We start from the raw sequence: 20,006 nt of genomic DNA, 5'->3' as shown, positions 1-20,006 counted from the left end.
TCCTCCCGCACTACCCAATAGGCATGTTGGGGGCGGGGCCCCCGTGAGGGCCCGGCCTCCTGTTCGTTCTCCCCGCCTCCCGAGGCTCCGGGTGAGAAACGGGGGAGACGCGCGGGGCGGAGCTTGTGGAGGAAGATGGCTGCCGCCCGGGGGTTGTCCCTAACGGCTGCGACGCAGAGAGCGGTCACTCCCTGGCCGAGGGGCAGGTATCAAGACTAGAAAGGCACCTGGAAAGGGTGTTTGGTTCTGCGCCTCTAGGACAAATGGGAAACTAAGGCCTGTGGGGGAGGTGAGGGTTTGGTGGGAGGCCGTCCAGGTGGGGGTCACCAGGTTTAGCGTGAGGCGCTCCAGGTCAAGGGTTGCCAGGTGCCCCTTCTGCCCCCGGGCTTATCCTCCCTTGCGCGCAGGCTCCTCGCGGCCTCCCTGGGACTCCAGGCGCGTCGCGAAGCGTCGTCCTCCAGCCCCGAGGCCGGCGAAGGGCAGATCCGCCTCACGGACAGCTGCGTCCAGGTAGGAGGCCGGACGCGGGGCGGCGGTACCCAGGCGATTGGCGGGAGCAGCGGGAACTGCTCTTCACTCAGCCCTTTAACTCCCTTTGCCCGCTATTCCTGACCCCCCTTCCTGCATTTCAGAGGCTTCTGGAAATCACCGAGGGGTCAGAGTTCCTCAGGCTGCAGGTGGAGGGAGGTGGATGCTCCGGATTCCAATACAAGTTTTCACTGGATACAGTTATCAACCCCGACGACAGGCAAGGAGGAAGGGATGGGTTCCCAAAGGAGGTACGGGAGGGACAAAAGTGTGTACAGTTTAAGGTGCACTTTTATTCCAAATTTAAAGGGTTTACTTGGGATGGTTAACAGCGCCCGTCTCACAGTGAGGATGCGGTGAAGGTTTGTTGTCCTGAATCAAAATAAGTTATAGGAGCAAACTTGGCCTGCCCAGGTCCATTGGGTAGTCGGTAGAAAGTCAGGCCGGATTAGATTCCAGGCTTAAGTCCCTAAACTTTTCGCAGTATTTATTCCATTGAATCATTTTTGCCTCAAAGAAAATCAGCACGTGTTAAAGGTAATCGGGAAGCTCCCACTGTACTTTAGAAAACAGACGGTGTGCACCTCTGGGCTCAGGGGGTGCCTTTTTTGTGTTTGTGATACTCGTTAATGCTTTCCTCCTGTCTTTTCAGGGTATTTGAACAGGGTGGGGCAAGAGTGGTGGTTGACTCTGATAGCTTGGCCTTCGTGAAAGGGGCCCAGGTAGACTTCAGCCAAGAACTGATCCGAAGCTCATTTCAAGTGTTGAACAATCCTCAAGCACAGCAAGGCTGCTCTTGTGGGTCTTCCTTCTCTATCAAACTTTGATGCGATGACTGGTGACTCTGAGATTGTCACCAGTTGTACCAATTTGAAGAACCTGGAATTAGTAGAATTCTAGAGGTTTCCTTCTAATCATGTCCCTCTCAATGTTATTTCCCACAGTCCAGGAGTGTTGTGTTTTGCCACTATTATTTTCAGAACGTGAAGATTTTACTCTTGGCTTAATTTTTCCCTCCAGCTCCCCTCAGTGCTAAGGCTGAGCCTCCAGATGCTGTTACCTCAGATTTAATCACTGGTTGAAACTCCGTATAATCTGTAGAGCTTCCATGGCTCTAAAATTTGGAATTAACTTCTCTGGCCTTAAGACTGCTTGTATATATGTGGATAGCTATGTATAAAAGCTTCATTTTAAAGAAAGTTCTTACTGTGTTGTGGATCAGGGTCACAGGTTGGGTAGCTTGGACACCGTTATTAGAGGATGAGAAAAGTAAATGAAATGTTCTCTTTTTCATTTCACCCTGCCAGTATGTGCCACTTTTCTTTATTGTCTATGCAGCCCATTCGCCACTTCCTATTTGATGGGACAGATACATTTTCCTCTCGTACTCGTGGATCTGCTAGGAGTTATAAAACCAAGAGCCCATTGCCCAGAAAACTTGGACCAAACCCTCACTGATACTGAATTGTTTCAAAAATAGCCTCCCTACTCATAGAGACATTTTAAGATTCTGTGACAATTTAATGACTGAATCTTTTTAGGATACGTTGCTTTACCTGCCTTCTTTTGTAGAATGGCTCTGGTCTCATGCACAGCAGGATGTGATCCCTTTATTGTTATAGGTAATAGATTCTTAGGAACTTTTTTTTAGATTGGATTGCCAGATGAAATGTAGGAAGCCCGGTTAAATTTGAATTTCAGGTAATTAATTTTTTAGTACGCCTATGTCTCAAATATTGCATATACTAAAAATTATTATTTGAAATTCAAAATTAGGCATCCTATATTTTTATTTGCTGACCTTGGTAACTCTAGGGTCACTAAACAGCTTTTAAAATCACAAATTCTAGTGAATTAAAGTACTTGTGTAGGTGTGGCACTTAAATAGGCTTTGGAGCTTGAAATAATCCTATTACAGTGCTGCGGAGCTGTGTGGACAGACAGTGAAAGAAAAACAATCCATCACCATCACCACACTGAATGATTTATTAATACTGAAGTTGGAGAAACTACAACCAAGTTGATTCTGGAAGAGTTACTGGTTAAATCCATCTTTTGCTTGGGAGCCTAGAAGTTTGTTACAGCAAAGACTTGCATTTCTGCACTGGATTGGAATTAAGGTCATTTAGTAAGAATTTACTGTTTAAAAAAATGGAAATAGAGTTTAGAAAATATCTGAGACAGAAACTTAGATACATTTCCAACATGGCAAAACCTAGGAGTTAGAGAAAACAAAGTTATCATGCAGTTAGAGGAGAGACAGGGACACTCAGAAACCTGAGTACATTTCTTAGAGCCGATGGAAGGAGGCAGAAAGCAGCATACCATGGGAGCATCTGTGTGCACACATGACCAAGACATTGCTGCCAGTACCTGCGTCTGATAGAGTTTCAGTTCGGACTACCTGTCCTTTCATCCTCCTTAAAAAGATTTTGCTACATTTTAAACATTAGAATCTATTATTTAAGAATATTTTTGTGGGTTATTTATTGATTTGGTGGTTTTTAAAATTCTTGAGCACAAGCAGAACAGCTTTTGTTGCTAAATCAATCAATTAAATTACAGTGGTCCACTAGGCAGAAAGAGTCCCTTAGAATGCAGAAGCTTATATGTGAGTATCTACTGTTAATGGGAGAATTGGAATTTTATGTTTAGAAAAAGGCAGATTTGGGGCTGGGCATGGTGGCTCACGCCTGTAGTCCCAGCACTTTGGGGGGCCAAGGCAGGCGGATCACCTGAGGTCAGGAGTTTGAGACCAGCCTGGGCAACATGGTGAAACCTCATCTCTACTAAAGATACAAAATTTAACTGGGTGGCGGACACCTGTAATCCCAGCTACTTGGGAGACTGAGGCAGGAGAATCACTTGAACCCGGGAGGCAGAGGTTGCAGTGAGCCAAGATTGCACCACTGGACTCCAGCCTGGATGGCAGAGTGAGACTCCATCTCAAACAAACAAAAAAGGCGGATTTGGGAAAAATCATGTTACTTCACACTGAGAAAGCTTCATGGGGAAACCAGAAGTGGCAGCAATAAGTCTCCATTGGTGGGTGGTGACTTAAGAACACAGGGCATGGGGAAATGATAGCATCGGGGCCACTGGGCAGTTTGTTGAGAATAAACCGTACACATGGTAAAATGGGTTTAGGATCTGCTGCAGGCCCTTTCTGACCAGATGTCTCTTCTTGGTGGCCCATAAAAGCCAGTGGTCATTTTCACAAATTTTGCTCACTGCACATTCATTTAGGAAAAGTTTGTACTCTTCCAGTTTCAATTGGAAGATCTTATGCCTTCCCATTCTTTGGAGGGGAGTTGTCAAGGCCTATTTGTTGCAGAATTGGCATTAACTTTTTATGCAAGGCAGTGCTGGGGCATCAGGTAAGAACCAAAGTCAAGGGAGCTCTAAATCTGCTTTATATTGTGAATGAACTTAATGTTGTTTTTCAAAGAGAAGGTCTCTTGGTCAATGCCCAGATCTTATTGTGGTAGCATACTTCAGTTATGTGCTGACAGTGACCAACGGTATGTAAATTATGTGTCCCATCCACTCTGTTTCCTTTTTTTTTTTTTTTGACGCAGGGTCTCAATCTGTCTCCTAGGCTGGAGTGCAGAGGTGCAGCCTCTACCTCCCAGGCTTAAACAATCCTCCCACCTCAGCCCCTGCAAGTAGCTAGGACTACAGGCCACACCACCAAGCCCAGCTACTTTTTGTATTTTTTGTAGAGATGGGGTTTCACCATGTTGCACAGGAGTCTCGAACTCCTGGGCTCAAGCAATCCTCCTGCCTCAGCCTCCCAAAGTGCCAGTATTACAGGTGCAAGCCACCCAGCCTGGCCCACCCATAGTTTCTTGGTATGAGAATGTTGACTGATTACAAGGGATAGGAGAAAAGAAGTTGAGAAGTAAAAGATTAGGAAGGACTACTAAAGTAGGTGTTCAGGAAGACTCTTTCTATAACCTCTGAGAATCGAGCTCTGTTCTTCTGTCTTTTGTTATAAAGCATTAGAGTGCAGGGGTGGCATTTGGCAGGATCAACCTGGTATAGGGAAGTGGGCAGCGCTGATCATGATGGTACAGAAGCTAATGTTGCACAGCCGGCTTTGGGCAGGGCCTAACACTATTCACTCCATGTTTGTCTGAATGGAAGGAATCTCTTCTATTTTTCTTCATATCTAACACTGATGTTTATGATTGCTCTTTTAAAATCCGTATCTGCCATTCTTCATAAAAATGCCACAGGGCTGCCTAACAGAAATTTGTGTTATGGAATTTTGACATAATTAGCACCTGGCTTTAGTTGTAAATTATAGTCAGATAAATATATAAAGAGAGGGAGCATTTAAGCAATCTGTGGCCAGCAACTGTATTTAAAAATATTTTATTTTTTTGAATAGGTGATACATATGGTACAAAATTCAAAAGAATACAAAAGGAGATACAGTGAAAAGTCTCCCAATCCTGTACCTATCCACCCTGTCACCCTTCCCACAAACCACCATTGTTTCTAAGAATTTATCCTGCAGATATAATCCCATAAATTAATGTGAAATATGCACAAAAATATTCATTACAGCATTATTTATAGCAAAAGACAGAAAACAATGGAAATGTCTGTCAATAAGGGACTGATTAAATAAATTAATGGTTTATCCATTCAATGGAATAGTATACAGCTATAAAATGAAATGAGGCAGCTCTACTTGCAAGTATAAAGCAAAAAAAAAAGCAAAGTGCAGAACAGCATGCATAGTATGCTATTTGTGTTTTAAACAAAGGAAATATGTACATATGCATGCGATATCTCAAGGTTGGGTGAAGATTGGAGTGTTGTGGGGGCAGTGGGAACAGCAGTTATGAAGGTGTAGTGCCAGCAGGATATATTTGGGGGATGGTAAGAAGTTCTCCGAATGGTGAGGTATAAGGCGAAGTGGCAAGGATGAGGTGAACAGACAACCGCTTCTCTTTCCCCATTCTTTAGACAGACAGTGTTATGTTACACGCTGTTATGCAACCCCCTTTTTCCCTTAATTTGTTTTGGATATCTATCTTAAGGAATTTACAGCCACCTTTTTTAAGGGTTCCGTAGCAATTGTTTCTAATCTTTTGCTATTACAAATGATGCAGTAATAACTTCTTACATGTCGTTTTATATCTGGTGAAAATATATCTGAAGGTTAAGTTCCTAGAAGTGGAAATTACTGGATCAAAGAATTAGTGCTTTTATAATTTTGAAGGGCATTGCCATATTGTCCTCTTCAATATGTACTTCTGGCAGCTATTATGAGAGTGCCTATTTCCCACATGCTTGCCAGCTAGGAGTCTCAACAAGCTTTTTGATATTTGCCAATCTGACAGTTTTAAAAAGGATCTCAGTATGATTTTAAGTTGCATTTGTTTTATTATGAGTGAAAGAATATTTTTACATGTGTAAGAGTGATTTAGTTTTGTCTGCTGAAAACATCTCAATTAGTATAGGGACATAGAGCAAATTATTTAAGCTTTCTGTGTCTCAGTTTCCTCACCTGTAAATTGAGAATAAACAATAGTAAGTAGGATTATTGGATAATTAAATGGAATGTATGTATGGCACTCAGCACAGTGCCTGGCACATGGCAAGCATTCAATAAGTTATGTGATGGCTAATCAGAGGAGCAGGTAGGCTAGGGCAGATTAAATTAAGAAAGTAGCATTCACTTCCATGCTCCAGTCACATGGAGCCTTGTTCATTTACATTGCCATTCATCAGAGAAGTGCAAAGTCAGAGCTTGCCTTGTCTTTTAATAGTAAAGAGTAATTTCCCATTGGAATCTATCATAGGCTATCAGCAGAGCTGGCCAGGGAGTAGGCACAGCCTCATCTCTAATATTTAGACTTAGCCAACATGGTAAAGAAATTTGATTTGATATGAAATAAAAACAAGAACAGAAGAGACCGGATGTACATTTCTTTATTCCACCATGGTTCTGAACTCCCAGCTAGTTTGGGTTGGTGTGAGTCTCTGCTTGTAAACTCAGAGGAATGCCTGCCATCATTTTCTGAAGGGAAGGGGCAGGGGCTTCTGAGTAGAGGGGAAAAACAATATTAGAAATCTGGCTTCTTCTGAACAAGACCACACTAGAAAATAGACTTTTTACTTTTAGCACATCAAACTGGTTTTCACAAAAGGAGAGCCCAGAAGAGGTTTGTTTCCTGTAAGAAGCAGTGTTTATGTAACAGAGGTCTTTGTAGATGGGTACTCTATCCCGTGGCAGCCCTTGCTGCTGGTGCACACGGGCTATCACTGGGCGGATTTTGAATGTTTACAGCTACTGAATATTTTCTTTAGACATATAAAGCCTTGGCTCCCCTTTCTTATCAACCCCACATATTTTTCATAATGTCCTCTTGCTGCTTTCCCCAGCTCTTTGTTCTTCATTTGTGTCTCTTACACTCAACAAGCTAATATCAGTCTTGCTTCTCTAAGTGAAGGGATCTTCTGCCACTCCTTGGGGTCAGAGAATGGGCTACAGGTTGGAGGTGTGGCAAAATCGGGGCCCAGAACAGATTGGCTGAGTGGTGGTGATGGTTCTTGGGAGGTGCTGGAGTCAGTCCCCAAGCTTCCCCAAATCCTTTCTTGCTCCACAGATTTTGAAGGACCTCCCTAGGGCAGATGTAGCCTCTGTCCCAGTTGTGGGATCATCAGGATGATGGTGGATTGTGGCTGGAAAGGGGTGTCTGCAGTGTGAGGCCACAGGGCCTTGCATGCTTGCACAGCTTGGGAGGGTGGATGAGGGCCATCCTTTGTTAAGCATCCGACAGCAAGGCCAGGAAAGGTGGTGGACAGGGCCTCATGCGGTGGCTGAAGCATTAAAGTGATTGGTGGTGCTTGAGCCAAGCAAGGGCACGGAGGCAGTGACCGAAGCTTACAACCAGAGGCTAAGCTGGGAGAGATGAAAGCAGGCAAGGCTGATTGGGAACCTCTGGCCTGATGTCGCAGTGTCTTCCCAGCTAGGAAATCATCCTCAAGGCCCCTGCCTGTGACTGGAGGCCATTTCCAAGTAGTTGCCACACTGACCACTGACTGCTACTCCTTGGCAGTGCAATGCGGGGGGCCTGCCTCGGCCACATATCCTGGGGAGCAGTGGCAGCGGTAGGAGCCCTCTGTGTTCTCGCAGTAACCGTGGACACAGAGCACAGCAGGCCCGTTCAAGTCATCACACTCGTTCACATCTAAGAGGAAACAAAGGGGAGAGCTGTGGGGAGCCCAAGTGCCTCTGCTGGCTGCCTCCACCGCTCTGGTTACTAAGCCCTGGCCCCTGTTCTGGAGTGAAACCCTAAGTGTGACAGCCAGAGGCTGAAGTCACTTCCCAAAGCCAAGCAACTCAAGGACAAAGCAGGGGGCAGCAAGCTCATACCATGCCCAAGACCGTGCTCTCTTGTCTTTGTCTTTTGTTTGGGAACCTGCACGGAAGTGGCTTTCTAAAGCACGCAATTAGACCTTCCTTTGGCGCTTTCTTCTCTCCCAGCCTGACGCAGAAAGCCCCACTAGGAGGCAGCAGTGGCTCTTGCAGCCTTCCTGAGTTCAGGCGTCTCTGTGGGCAGTGGGCCAGCCTGACTCCTCCATCAGAATTCTACTCACCTACGCAGGCCATGTGGGCCGCATCCAGCTGGAAGCCCTCAAAACAGTCGCAGGTGTAGCCCTCCCGCACGCGCACACAGCGGCCATTCTCACAGCCGTTCAGGATGCCGCATTCCTCTGCCTGAAGCCCTTCGAAGCCGGCTGGGGCCTCTGGGAGGAGGGAATCAGAGAGAGAAGGAGGCTGAGGCCTGTGTCCAGACTCTCCCTAATGCTGGGACCCTCGCCCTCCTGGACAAAGGGTGCCCCTGTGGAACTTTAGGGGTGGGGGCAGAAAGGATAATAAAATCTCATGGAAAGATGCTAGAACAAAAGGCAGTACTCTTGGGGAAAAAAAAGCGTGTGTCATTTTAGATGGGGAGAAGTGCTCTGGGCTTTAAATGAGGGCTCCAGGGAGGCTGAGACTTGCTGCTTCCACAATGCCCGGCTCCTGCTGGGGTTTGGTGGGTGGGGGAGTGTGTTGTTACATAGTTTTTGGGTTTGGACGTGGGGATGGGGTGAGGTGTTTTGTTTAAATCTTCACATTGTGTTTTGGGGAGTGGGAAACAATTGGTAGCAGAAGGGTCTCGCTCAACACAAAGCAAAAAGTCGACCAGATCTCCCTAACCCTCTTCACTCTCTAAGCACCCCTTCACCCCATGGAAGACGCCCCACCCTGCCCAGCGGGATGGTCTTAGTTTGATGTGATAGCTTTGCCTGTGGTGGATACTGTGTGCATTGCACAGTGCTAGGCCTGACTTCCTCATTGGACTCCAAGGCCTGAGTGTTTGGATCACACCATTCACAAACCGAGTCATCACAGTGGGCCTTTAAAGTCCTTAGAAAACGTTAATCCACATTTCAGGTCACAAGTGTGAATGCTGGGTGTCCTTAGAGCGGGTTCTTCTGCAGCCTGTAGGTGGCGTGGAGGGAGAAAAAGCCTGCAGCGAACAGCTTTCTCTCGCTCTCAGTCCCCACAGGAAGCTTGTAGGTTGGTTGGGATAGGGGCAGTGTCCTGTACCTTTTTGTGTCCCTGTGATAGTTTATGACGGAGTGGTTAGGGTCGGACCTGGGCGTATGTACTTGAGCGAGCTGTGAACGGGGACCTCTGGCTTGGTGTGTCTTTCCCCTTCCCAGTCCTCACCCTGCTGGCAATACAACTAGCAGGTGGAGGAGACCCAAGTGAAACAGCTTTGCTGCCCACCTCTTCCCCATTTTTGCAGCAACACAGACCTGGATGGCTGGCCACGTAGTGGGGCTGGAGTTCTGAGGGCTGCAAAGGAGACTCAAGGATGGGTGTGCGGTCTCCCGGGTGGCCGGCTGTGTTGGGGAAGGCAGGCTCAGGCACGGTGTCTTCAGGGCCCAGGTAGTTGTAGAAGGGGGCCCCGTCTGGGCCATAGATGCTGTAGTGCAGGTCATCAGGCCCGGGGCCATACTCATAGCCTGGCCGGAAGTGGACCCCGGCCTCCCGCTCTGCCTCAATGCGAGCCACGTTGCACAGCTGAGCATAGACCTCTGTCAGGGAGGAGGGAGAGAGGGAGCCAGGTTCCAGCTCCTGCCAGCTAAAGCCTGGTTGGCTTTGTCTCTGGGAGCATGCAAGGACTGGTACCCTCTGGGAGATCCTGGCAGCATTCCTCTCCCCACCTCTCCACTGCCCTACTTTGTCCCCAAACAGCAGGGATGGAAGACAGGGCCTGATTGCTCTGCTACTTCTTTCTAGATCCCCCTTCCAAGGTGAGGGCATCCCCCTCCCTGGGGCCTGGCCCAGCCCTGCAGGGTCTCCCCTTTGCTCCCCCTCACCAGAGCTCCTGGGGGGACACAGAGCACACTGCTGGCTCCAGGCCTCGCCGTCCTGGCAGCAGCATTCCGTGTAGGTGGTGCGGTGCCCACGCAGGGGTTCACTGCATACATCATTGGTGACTTTTTTCCAGCAGACGTCCATGTGGATGTCGTGGTCAGGGAGGTCCTCTGGTGGCACAGGGCACGGAGGCACATGAGCCCCCCCAGCCCAGGTCCCCTTCTCCTGCTGCCCCACGCTCAGGCCCACTCACCCGTGCTGCTGGTGCTGTTCATGCAGCGCTGCTGGCTGAGGTCCAGGGTGAGCGGGGGGCTGCAGAAGCAGTGGAAGGAGCCCTCCGTGTTGACGCACTCGCCATTCTCACAGGCCAGGTCCTGGCACTCATCATGATCTGGGGAGGCAGGAAAGGGTGGGGTGATGCCAAAGTGGCCTGTCCACCGGCCACCCTCAGGGAAGGGGGTTTTCCTATCACTGATAATGAAGAGTTAGTGCCCTGCCTCCCTCCCCTCAACCCAGCCCAGCCTGGAAGGCCCCTCCCTGGGGACAATCTCTGACAACCCAGAGCTCCTTCACCTGGGACCAGCCTGCTGCAGTGGGTGGCCTCCCTAGGAAGGGAGACTCTCAGCAATAATGGGACTGGCTGGCAGGGGCTGGGTGGGCCATTATTCAGCTGTGGGCCTGGGGTGGGGGCAGGGATCATGTGTGTCCTCACCCTCACACTTCCTGTGGGAAGCATCGTAGTGGAAGCCGGGATTGCACAGGCAGACATAGCCAGGCACAGTGTTGAGGCACCGGCCGTTCGGACAGAGACCAGGCCCGAATATCACACACTCATCCGCATCTGTGGAAGGGCAGAGCTGAGGTGAGAGGAAGGTGAGAGGCAGTATGAGGGGTACCTAGAGCAGGGAATCCAAAGCCAGGCTGGGTTTGAATCCCAACTCTGCCACTTACTAGCTGGGTGGCTTTGGGCAAGTTGTTTAAGTTTGCCTTGCCTCTGGTTCCTACATGCTCCTTAACCTCTTAGAGTTGTAATAAGGATGAAAAGGTGTTAATATGTGTGAGGTGCTCAAAAAAGTGTGCAGCGCGTAGCCAGCACCCAAGGAAAGCGGTCTCTGTCTCCATCTTTCCTTCTCAGGACTAGCTTCAGGACTAGGGTGCTGAGGGGCGCAGTACCTGGACCACCCTACTGTGAGTGTGGGTTCCCCAGAGTGTCCGGCCTCATCAGTGCGGCCAGGGAGATGAGCGCAGCCTCTGGCCTCCAGAGCAGTGCTCTCCACTCTGTCCCTGTGCCCACATGTGGCTGGGGGTGACAGTTAGTCAAGGCATCATAGTTTGTTTCTGGAGGTGCAGCCTTGGGAGAGTAGGGAAACTAAGGTGAGGCTCACGTGGACACTCCAAGAGCAGCTTGGGTCAGAACTTCCAGCTAACACTCTGCAGGGAGTCAGCCCTGGGACAGAAAAGGTGGAGGCAACCTGGGAGGCCAGGGCTGGATGCAGAACTTCCCCAGGAACCCTGTGGAGGAGCAGGCTAGGGCCCATTCAGGTGAATGGATTTTGGGGCAGAGGATGGAGCAGGAGGTTACCTGTGTACATGGTCTGTCCAAACGTCCAGGCTCCTTCCACAGGAATGTAGCCTTTTCCACTCGGGCAGATCTCACTGAATTCAGCTATGTAGAGAGGCGCTTCAGCTCAGAGTGGGGAGGGCCTTGCCCTCTTCCTCTCTCCCCTTCTTTCCGTGTCACCTTGCAGAGCTGACCCTTGGAGGATCTGGAACCCTTGGGGCCTTACCTGAGTCCTCAGACGGGCAGCGGTCACAGGCTTCTCCCCAGCTAGCGCCCTGGGTGCAGCAGCATTCGGCCTGCGTAGTGTTCTGGCCCAGGACGCTGGAGCAGGGCGCATGGCCATTTTGCCCAGAGTAGCAGTCCATGCGGGTGGGGGCCGGGGCATGGTCCCCCGTTGGGGCCTCAGGGATACTCTGACCTGTGCGTGACAGATGCTCGCTACCGTGTGTTCGTGACCCTCTGAGGGGTCAATAGTCCTTCACTTTATGTCTTAAATTTAACATTTGTGTAGCACTTTACAGTGGAAAAAATGCTGTTACCTGTCTTACCTCACCGATGCTCTCGACAACCCTAAGAAGTGGCCTAATTATCATCTCAAGAAATTGAGGCTTAGAGAGGCTTAGGGCCTCACCACCACTGTGTGATTAAACTATTAAGCAGTGCGGCAGGGATCTGCCCCCAGTCCCTCCTCACCGAAGGCCCTGCTCTTTGCAGTGCATCACCCCGCCTGTCTCCCTGTGACGGGCTGCCCCCAGTCCCTGGCATGCCATATGGGCAGCCCTGTGGCCCATTCTGCCTCACAGGCACCGCGGCCCCTTCCACTCTTCCTTGTCTCCCTCACTTTCCCCCAAGGCAGTGAAAGCCGGCTGAGTCCTAGTCCAGCCTGGCGTGAGAGGCTGAACCCAGTAGCTCTCGGGTGGGGTGGGAAGTGGGAAAGGGAGAGCCCAGTTTAGTTCAGCTTCAAGTCCTATCTCATCCAGAAGGTTCCCAGGGATTAGATGGATTCAGGGTCCCTCCAAGGCTCAATCTGTGGTCCCTGGGGTCATCCTAAGTCAGCAGCAGGGTTTCCTGAGCCTTCTCTAGGATCGTCCTGGTTTCACTGCATGTGGCCCTCAGCCTCCTCACCCCTCCATGCACCAGGCCCCATCTGTACCTCCCTATGCTGCCCCAGGCCCTGGCCCAGTGTCCCCCTCAGTGGCTAGAGGCTAGAAGAGGGATGCAGAGGGACACGCTCTCTGTAAATCTCCGAGTCGCCATGGATAATGCATCTCCCAGGCCTCACCTCCAGCACCCCGCGGGCGGCAGTGCCCCTCCTGGGCATCGTACTCCTCCAGGTCACTGGCGCAGAGGCACAGGAAGGAGCCCTCCACATTCTCACAGAGCGCGGCCCCACACACCGCCAGCATAAGCTCACACTCGTTCACATCTGCCAGGTGTGAGAACAGGCTAATGGGCAGAAAAGAGGCAGCCTGTGCCCCCTGACCCTGACTCCGGCCCACTGCCCCCAAAAGAAGCAGGCTAGGCCTTGGGGAAGAAGCAAGAGTGAGTATAGATTTGCGGGGAGGAGGAACCGATGGACAGAGGGCATGGGAAGGGAGAGAGAAGGAGAGGAGTGGCAGCAAACAGTCACAGAAGTACGCAAAGAGGAAGGGTTACCCCTCAGTGCACATTCTCCAAAACTCCTGCCTCCTGAGGCCCTAAGGCTTGAGGACACCTGCTGTCCTGCTGGCAGAGTGCGGCTGTGCTTCCCCTTACCCACCCGGCCCACATGCCCCTGGGTGGGGAGTTGAAGTCTCTCTCTTCTTTGAAGCCTCCCTTGCCCATGCTCTGAGGACCCATGATGGAGCCACGTGACCAGGACCAGTCCAGGAGGAGGACCCCTGGGCCTTCCCTTCCCTGGCCTAGACCGTGGGTAGCCCACAGGCTCCTCACCCACACAGTCCCAGCCTGAGGGAGAGATCTCGAAGCCCTGGTCACAGAGGCAGCGGAAGGAGCCGTCAGTGTTGTCACAGAAGCCATGGCTGCCACACATGGTGTCGTTGGTGCACTCGTCTATGTCTGCAGGACAGTGGGAACCACAGTAGAGGGTGTGTGTGTGCGCGTGTGCACTCTCTCACACACACGCACACTCTCTTGTTCTCTGCTGGAAATACTTATTCGGCTTATTAGCACCAAGACCTGTGAAAAGCAGCCTCTCAACCCTGTTAGGGATAAGAAAACCCTAACATTCACAATCCTGTGGCATTTTTCGTAAGCTCTGCTGGATGGAAAATATACAAACTACAATCAGCTGCAAAAAATCGTGTCCTCAGGAGAAAATCATGTCTCGCTCAATATATGAAAAATAGGTTTTCTCAGCCTTCTCTCTTCTCTCTCCTCCCTCCCTACTCACCAATGCAGTCTCCGTTCGGGGCCATGTGGAAGCCAGGCTGGCAGCCCAGAATGCAGCGGTAGGAGCCAGGGCTGTTTTCACACTTCCAGGCGCCACACACTGGGTCTCCGTAGTCCTCACACTCGTCGATATCTGTCCCCAGAGCCATGCCATGAGAGAGGACAGAGGTGGCCAGGTCATTGCTCTGGTCCCACAGGGTCAAGCCCCACAACCTCCAGGGTTCTTGATCTGTTCCAAATGACTGTGCTCATCCCAACCCCAGCACATCAAGGTCAGGACAATTTCCCCTGCCCCTGCAGGGCCGAGCATCTGGGAAGAGAACCGTATGCTATTTAGGAAGCAGTGAGCTCCTAGCCTTCTGTGACACTCCCTTTCCTCCGCCGCCCCATCTGCCTCCTATCCCTACCAGCATAGCACTGTACTTCTCTTTACATGAAGCCTTCAGCATAGTGTATTACAGAGAGCTGTCTTCATATCTGTCTCCTTTCCTCAATTTCAAGATCGTCCATAACTGTCTATTTGTCCTAGCAAAAGACATTGAGCATAGCAGGTGTTTAATGTCTATTGAATCAATTTGGCCTTTAAAACTAGATTGTGTGCTCTGCCAGCACGAAGATGCTGGTTGTCTTCATTCTGTCATCCTTGGAGAGCCCCTGAGCCCTGAGTCTCAATACATGCACTATTTGTTGGACACTGCATCTGTGGAAAGTGCTGTGCTCCACGGGAGCTGAGGACCAGGCAAGGTAGAGATGGGCAGACGTGGGCAGAGCCCTGTCCCCTCCCCCCAGAGCCCTTACCCACACACTCTCCACTCTCTGGGGAGGGCTGGAAGCCAGTCTCACACAGACAGTTGAAGGAGCCCTCGGTGTTGACACAGTGCCCTCCCAGACACGGGTCTGTGGCGGCACACTCGTCCACATCTATAGTAGAGATGGCTGTCAGCAGACCCAGCCATGGGTCCCTTCCCTGTTAGGGTCCTGTGTACCTTCCTCTGGGCCCTGAGGAGCCCACAGGAGAGTCAGGGAGTAGCTTATGTAGGCAAGGGCTGGAAGCCAGAGGCCAGGCTGTGGGAGGTGGGTGCTGGGGTGGGGGTGGGGGGTGGGGGGAGCGGCTCCTGGAACTGAAGCTCTGTAAAGGGGAGAAGTGACACTCGGAGTTTGGAGTTGCCTGCTGTCAACATCGTGGGGAGGCCCTGGTGAGAGACTGAGTCCCTCCCTCCCTGAGCACCGGGCTCCCTCACATCACTCTTCGCTTCCATCTTCTCCTCCCTGGGCAGGGCCGTGAGCACTTGCTTTCGGTACTGGTATTAGAAGGGACACTGCTCTAGTCTTAGCCTCTAGTGCCCATGCTCCTGGCCGGTAGAGGTAGCTGTGCTGGCTTCTCACCCAGGCAGCTGGTGCCCCCCTCTGCGCTGACGAAGCCGGGTGCGCACAGACAGAAGAAAGACCCGTGGCTGTTGAGGCACTCGCCGTGGGGTGCGCAGTGCTCCTCCCCCATGCATTCGTTCACATCTGCAGGGAAAAGATGGGGAGTGGGTGTCTGCTGGGGATGTGCCTGCCTCCCCACACACTCATGTCCCCCAACCCCAGTAGGGTGACCTGGGTCACTCACCCTCACACAGGGTGCCATTGGCCAGCTGGAAGCCCTGGGGACAGAGGCACTGGTAGGAGCCTGCGGTGTTCTTGCATTCCCCTCCCAGGCAGCTGCTCTGGGGGTCTTCACACTCATCCACATCTGCAGGGCCACACAGGGGAGGAAGACAGCTGATGGCAGCACCTCCCAAGGACAGGAGCCAAGGGAGAGGTTTCCAGAGGACCTGTCACCTGCCTGCAGAGCTGGACCCACAGGGGCACCATCCCCTTGTGAGGCAGCACAGCTGGGAGAAGCTCATGAGTGACTCTTGGGGAGCGGGATGATGGCAGCTCCTCCAGCCCCAGCAGCCCCCCACCTGCTGGGCTTCACCATGGCCCTGACAGAGGAGCATCCCATTTGTGCCCTCTCCCACATGGAGGCTCATACCTTCACAGGAGTCACCCAGGGGGCTGGGCCGGTAGCCCCCATCACAGTCGTTGCAGGAGAAGGAGCCAGCCGTGTTGGTGCAGACTCCCGAGGGGCAGACTCCCGGGAAGGCACACTCATCTAGGTCTGCAGACAGACAGTGCTCACCTGGGGACCTAGGAGGGTTCCCACTCCCCGGGCAATGCAGGAACCTGACCGCGGCCTCCCTTTCTGAGCCCCTGGGGGGTTTCCTAAAACCCCCTCCCTAGAACACTCCCGGGGCAGCCCTGCCCTCAGCTTCCCTCTTGTCTCTGTGACTGGCTTTTCCTCCTGTCCTCACTCTGAACTTGGGGATTATGATAATATAAGCTCTTGTTGGGGCCAAGTCCATGTATGGGGTCCTCTAGCCTAGCCTGGAGCCCCTCGACATCAGCCCCAAACTGGGGACAAATGAAGTGTTCTTCGGGAGGTAAGACGGCCTATATTCTGTCCCCTTCCACTGCCTCCCCAGGGTTACCTTCACAGGCAGTGCCGTCTTCATTCACCCAGTACCCACTCTCACAGGCAGAGCAGGTGAAGGAGCCCTCCGTGTTGAGGCAGAGGCCTGTGGGGCATGAGGCCCGGCTGGCACACTCGTCCACATCTGAAACAGGGCATTGCATTCTGTGTGGGACTCTGCAGGACAGACAGGCCAGGACAGCCAGAGACTGGTGGGTAGGCAGGGGTGGGGGAAGGACAGGTCTGGGCAGGGATGTGTTAGGTCAGTGTGGATAGGGATGCAAGGCTAGGGGTGGATTCAGGGCGCCAAGCGTGGTGTGCAGAGGAGAGGGAGCCACAAGCTGGATTGGCCTGTGGAGAAGGGGTACTTCAGCATCTCTGTACCTTGGCAGCCCTTCTCATCTGAGGTGACCTCATAGCCCTGCTCACAGGAGCATCTGAAGGAGCCTTCTAGGTTGGTGCACTTTCCATGGGCACAGACCCCGGGGGTCAGACACTCATTCACATCTGTGGGAGAGAGGTCCTAGACGGTGGGCTGGCCTCCTCCCCTGCTGCAGCCCCCTCTGGCAAGCTCCAAGCATCTCAGTTATGAGGCCAGGAAACCAGCCTTCAGAGGGGCCGCAGGCCACCCCGGGGAGGCCATGAGGCCATGTTCCCTTCTCCCACCTAGGCAGGGCAGGGCGACCTATCCCCTGGGCTCACTTCAGCCCTATCTAGTAACTCAGAGCACTCTGCATGTACCCATGCAGGGGGCCAGGTCCCCCAGCCCTGGGGCTGGTTTGGCTCATCTGAGGATACTTGGAGGGATGTGTCCAAGACCCTTGACTCCCCTCACTGTGTGTGCCAGGAACCCTACATGACCTCCTACCTGCCAACCAAACAACCCACGATCCCAACCCAACAAGCAGCTTCCGAGGGTGGGCGGGCAGTGTGGAGAGAGGCCAGTCATGCCGAGGTGGCTGAGTGGCAGCCTCGAGGGCCTGGGAAACGTCTGCCCTCTCCAGAGCCTCAAAGCGTCTATTCAACACTCAGTCCCTCCCAGCATTCTGAACCCCGAGCCTTTCTTCCTGAGGGGGCTGCAGGAAAAGAGCACACGCCTCCTACTGCAGACCTGCTGCCCTTCTGAGGGAGGAGCACCCCGCTGTGTGGTGGGCGGGCTGTTTAGATGCTGCTTTTGAGATGCAGAAGAGCAGGAGACCCCTCCTCCCTGGGAACTGCAGAAGGGCCTGGCCCCATCCTAAGACCCTTAGGCTCCTCGCTCCACCACAGGATTCAGCTACAGAAGCTGCTGGGACTTTGGGCAGTCACTCCAGAATGAACATGGCCAATGAGCAGAAAAGGGCCCCACCCTAGCTGATTCAGAGGGCAGAGCCCTAGTGACTTGTGCCCAGCGTCATCTGGGAACCCAGCTAGATCATGGAGGACAACAGCCTCAAAGCCACCTCCCTCTGCCCACCTCTTTCCCTCTCCGTGTGTGGGCTCAACCAGAGGTCCCCAGGCCGAATGGCCTGCTCAGTGCCTTGGCCAGCAGCCCTCACCTACACAGCTCCCACTCTGGCCCTGGTAGCCCTCCTCACAGGCCAGACAAGTGTAGGAGCCGGGGGAATTGACGCATCTCCCATCAGGGCAGGTACCGGGGTGACGGCATTCGTTGATATCTGCAAAACAGCAGCCCCTCCCTTGGTCATCCCTGGGAACATAGTACATGGGTAGGTCTGTGACACAGCAAATCCTTGTCCCTGCCCTTAGTTGGGGAAAGGGACGGACAGACAAAAACTAGGAAAGAATGACAGCTACCCTGTGTTCCCAACTCCACCTCTCACCCACTGTCCGGGACAAAAGAGGGAGATGGAAGAACTTAAACATTAGAAAGGGAGACTCCCTGGGTGGGTGCAGTAGGCTGTGGTTACCACCAGCTGTGTGAGGGTCAGAGGATCCACGGTTTGGGATGGGCTTTCATCGATCCCCTGGCGAATTCCTAATCCTTTATAAGCAGTGACCATTACTGGGATGTGCTTGGCACAGCAGCTCACTGGATTCCAGAGGCTCCAGAATAGATCATCAGAGGGGCAGTGAAGGCAACTTGGGCTTCCTTGCAGCAGGAAATGAGGACCATGGAGGAAGCCCCAATCTTGGGTATGGCCAAGACCAGCCCTGAGGCTGAGTGCAGACTGCAGGGTAGAGCCGGCAAAGCTTCTCTGCTGCAGAGTTGTCAGACATTTCTTCCAGCCAAGAATCACGTAGGGATCCTGGCACCCACGCTGGTGAGATCCAGGAAAGTCAGCCAGAAGGGGTAAGCCTGGACACCAACTGGACACCCAGGGGATGAGGGGACCCAGGAAGGGAGAGTGGCAACAGGAAGAGGAGGGAGCTAGTTCTCCCCGGAGCCGTGGAGAGGGCTCTTCCCCATGTAACCTGGCATATCATGGGCTTCATCATCTAGGCACCCAGGGGACCTGGACTGAGTGAGGGAGGTCCTGTCACAGGGACTGAACTCTGAGTCAACACTGCCGGAGGACATTACGCCCCTCTGGCCGAGTATCAAGGCTCTGGCTCACTCTTCACAACAGGTCCATTGGCCAAGAAAAGAGGAGGGGTTCTTCTTCCTAAATGGGTAATTGTCATTCTCCTAGAGGAAGTATACCAGCTTATGCAGATTTAGAGGTCCTACTGCCCCAGCGGAAGACCTACTCAGCACCCATGGAGGAAGTGTGGGAGGCAGGCCTAGGGTCCAAAAACAGGCTTTCTGCAGAGGAACTAAAGCCAGCAGCTGTCACTGCAGGAGAGGACATGGACCCTAAAGTGGAGGGTGAAAGTGAGTACTCGCCAAGGTTGTTTGGTTTCCAGAAGTCAGGACACATCGAAGCCCTCTGTCCCAGAGGACTGGGACCCTCTCAAGCCTAAAGTTTCTGCCTGAGGGTCCAGAAGACAGGGACATCGCCACAGGGCAGGTAGTTTTTCAGGTGGGTCTCTGCAAGAAGAGTCCCACAATTCCCATATAATCTTGGGGACACTGAGATAAGGCTCATCTCTGGCAAGAGGGCAGCCACAAGTAGGTGCCCCAGCCCCTATTTGAGTTGTGGTGATATCATCTTAACTATTCTAAGGGCTTCTGTAAAGACAGAGATGGAGAAAATAAAGGATCCAAGATGACTAACTTTGGCCACCCAAGAGACAGAGGCCAGTGCCATGACCTGTTGGCCTTGGCCGAGGTACCTGAAGGAGGATGGACAAAGCCACTGAGAATAAGCAACAATCCCTGTTTCAGGGATGCTGGATGACCTCTTCCAGGACGAAGAGAACGAGATTGAGGCAAAGCTCCTCCTAAATCCGTGCCAGGAAAAATGAAGTCTTCGGACCTTTCCTGCAGGGATCAGGCAATGTGGGAAGGAGACAAGGTTTGCCAGGAACAAAGGGCCCTGAAGTCTGTCCTGCCCCAAACATGCTGGGTACATCTCTTGGAGGTGGTGTGTGTAGTGTCCTAATGCTGGGCATTTAGGATGCATGTGGCATTCCAGCTCTCCACTTTCTGCACCATGGTAAGCTGGTGCCTCCTAGTCCCTTGTGGTTGGGTGGGGCCATGAGACTAGTGAGGGCCAATGAACTGTGAGCGGGTATGATATGGATATTTTATGGAC

At 52.3% G+C, this 20,006-nt stretch overlaps 2 protein-coding genes across 6 annotated transcripts in view; one reads left to right on the top strand and one right to left on the bottom strand.

Moving 5' to 3' along the window:
- The first annotated feature begins 60 nt into the window (after positions 1-60).
- ISCA2 (iron-sulfur cluster assembly 2) lies at positions 61-1,834 on the top strand. Of its 2 annotated transcripts, none has more exons than XM_033187446.1 (4): positions 61-206; positions 408-510; positions 633-779; positions 1,181-1,834. In XM_033187446.1, the coding sequence occupies exons 1-4, from the start codon at positions 136-138 to the stop codon at positions 1,187-1,189; spliced, it is 330 nt and encodes a 109-aa protein (XP_033043337.1). In that variant the 5' UTR covers positions 61-135; the 3' UTR covers positions 1,190-1,834. The 2 variants fall into 2 exon arrangements, with proteins under 2 accessions (XP_033043337.1, XP_033043335.1); XM_033187444.1 differs by having other exon boundaries at positions 633-748; positions 1,181-1,826.
- A 3,055-nt stretch (positions 1,835-4,889) lies between these two features.
- Positions 4,890-20,006, bottom strand: part of LTBP2 (latent transforming growth factor beta binding protein 2) — a 115,838-nt gene continuing 100,721 nt past the window's right edge. Inside the window, exons 19-36 of one of the 4 annotated variants that reach the window (XM_033187438.1) lie at positions 17,907-18,026; positions 16,753-16,875; positions 16,388-16,513; positions 15,892-16,017; positions 15,484-15,606; positions 15,258-15,383; positions 14,670-14,792; positions 13,873-14,004; positions 13,413-13,538; positions 12,763-12,906; positions 11,707-11,898; positions 11,502-11,585; positions 10,632-10,760; positions 10,173-10,310; positions 9,922-10,089; positions 9,355-9,636; positions 8,146-8,295; positions 4,890-7,736 (exon numbers count right to left, since the gene is read on the bottom strand). In XM_033187438.1, the coding sequence (XP_033043329.1) occupies positions 7,591-7,736; positions 8,146-8,295; positions 9,355-9,636; positions 9,922-10,089; positions 10,173-10,310; positions 10,632-10,760; positions 11,502-11,585; positions 11,707-11,898; positions 12,763-12,906; positions 13,413-13,538; positions 13,873-14,004; positions 14,670-14,792; positions 15,258-15,383; positions 15,484-15,606; positions 15,892-16,017; positions 16,388-16,513; positions 16,753-16,875; positions 17,907-18,026 (2,558 nt within the window). In that variant the 3' untranslated portion in view covers positions 4,890-7,590. The remainder of the gene's footprint in view (positions 7,737-8,145; positions 8,296-9,354; positions 9,637-9,921; positions 10,090-10,172; positions 10,311-10,631; positions 10,761-11,501; positions 11,586-11,706; positions 11,899-12,762; positions 12,907-13,412; positions 13,539-13,872; positions 14,005-14,669; positions 14,793-15,257; positions 15,384-15,483; positions 15,607-15,891; positions 16,018-16,387; positions 16,514-16,752; positions 16,876-17,906; positions 18,027-20,006) is intronic. The other 3 variants (XM_033187441.1, XM_033187440.1, XM_033187439.1) reach the window with 3 other exon arrangements.

Source organism: Trachypithecus francoisi, unplaced genomic scaffold (genome assembly GCF_009764315.1).
Source record: "Trachypithecus francoisi isolate TF-2019V2 unplaced genomic scaffold, Tfra_2.0 Lachesis_group3, whole genome shotgun sequence".
Taxonomy (NCBI): Eukaryota; Metazoa; Chordata; class Mammalia; order Primates; family Cercopithecidae; genus Trachypithecus; species Trachypithecus francoisi.
This window is presented reverse-complemented; position numbering and strand designations above follow the sequence as displayed.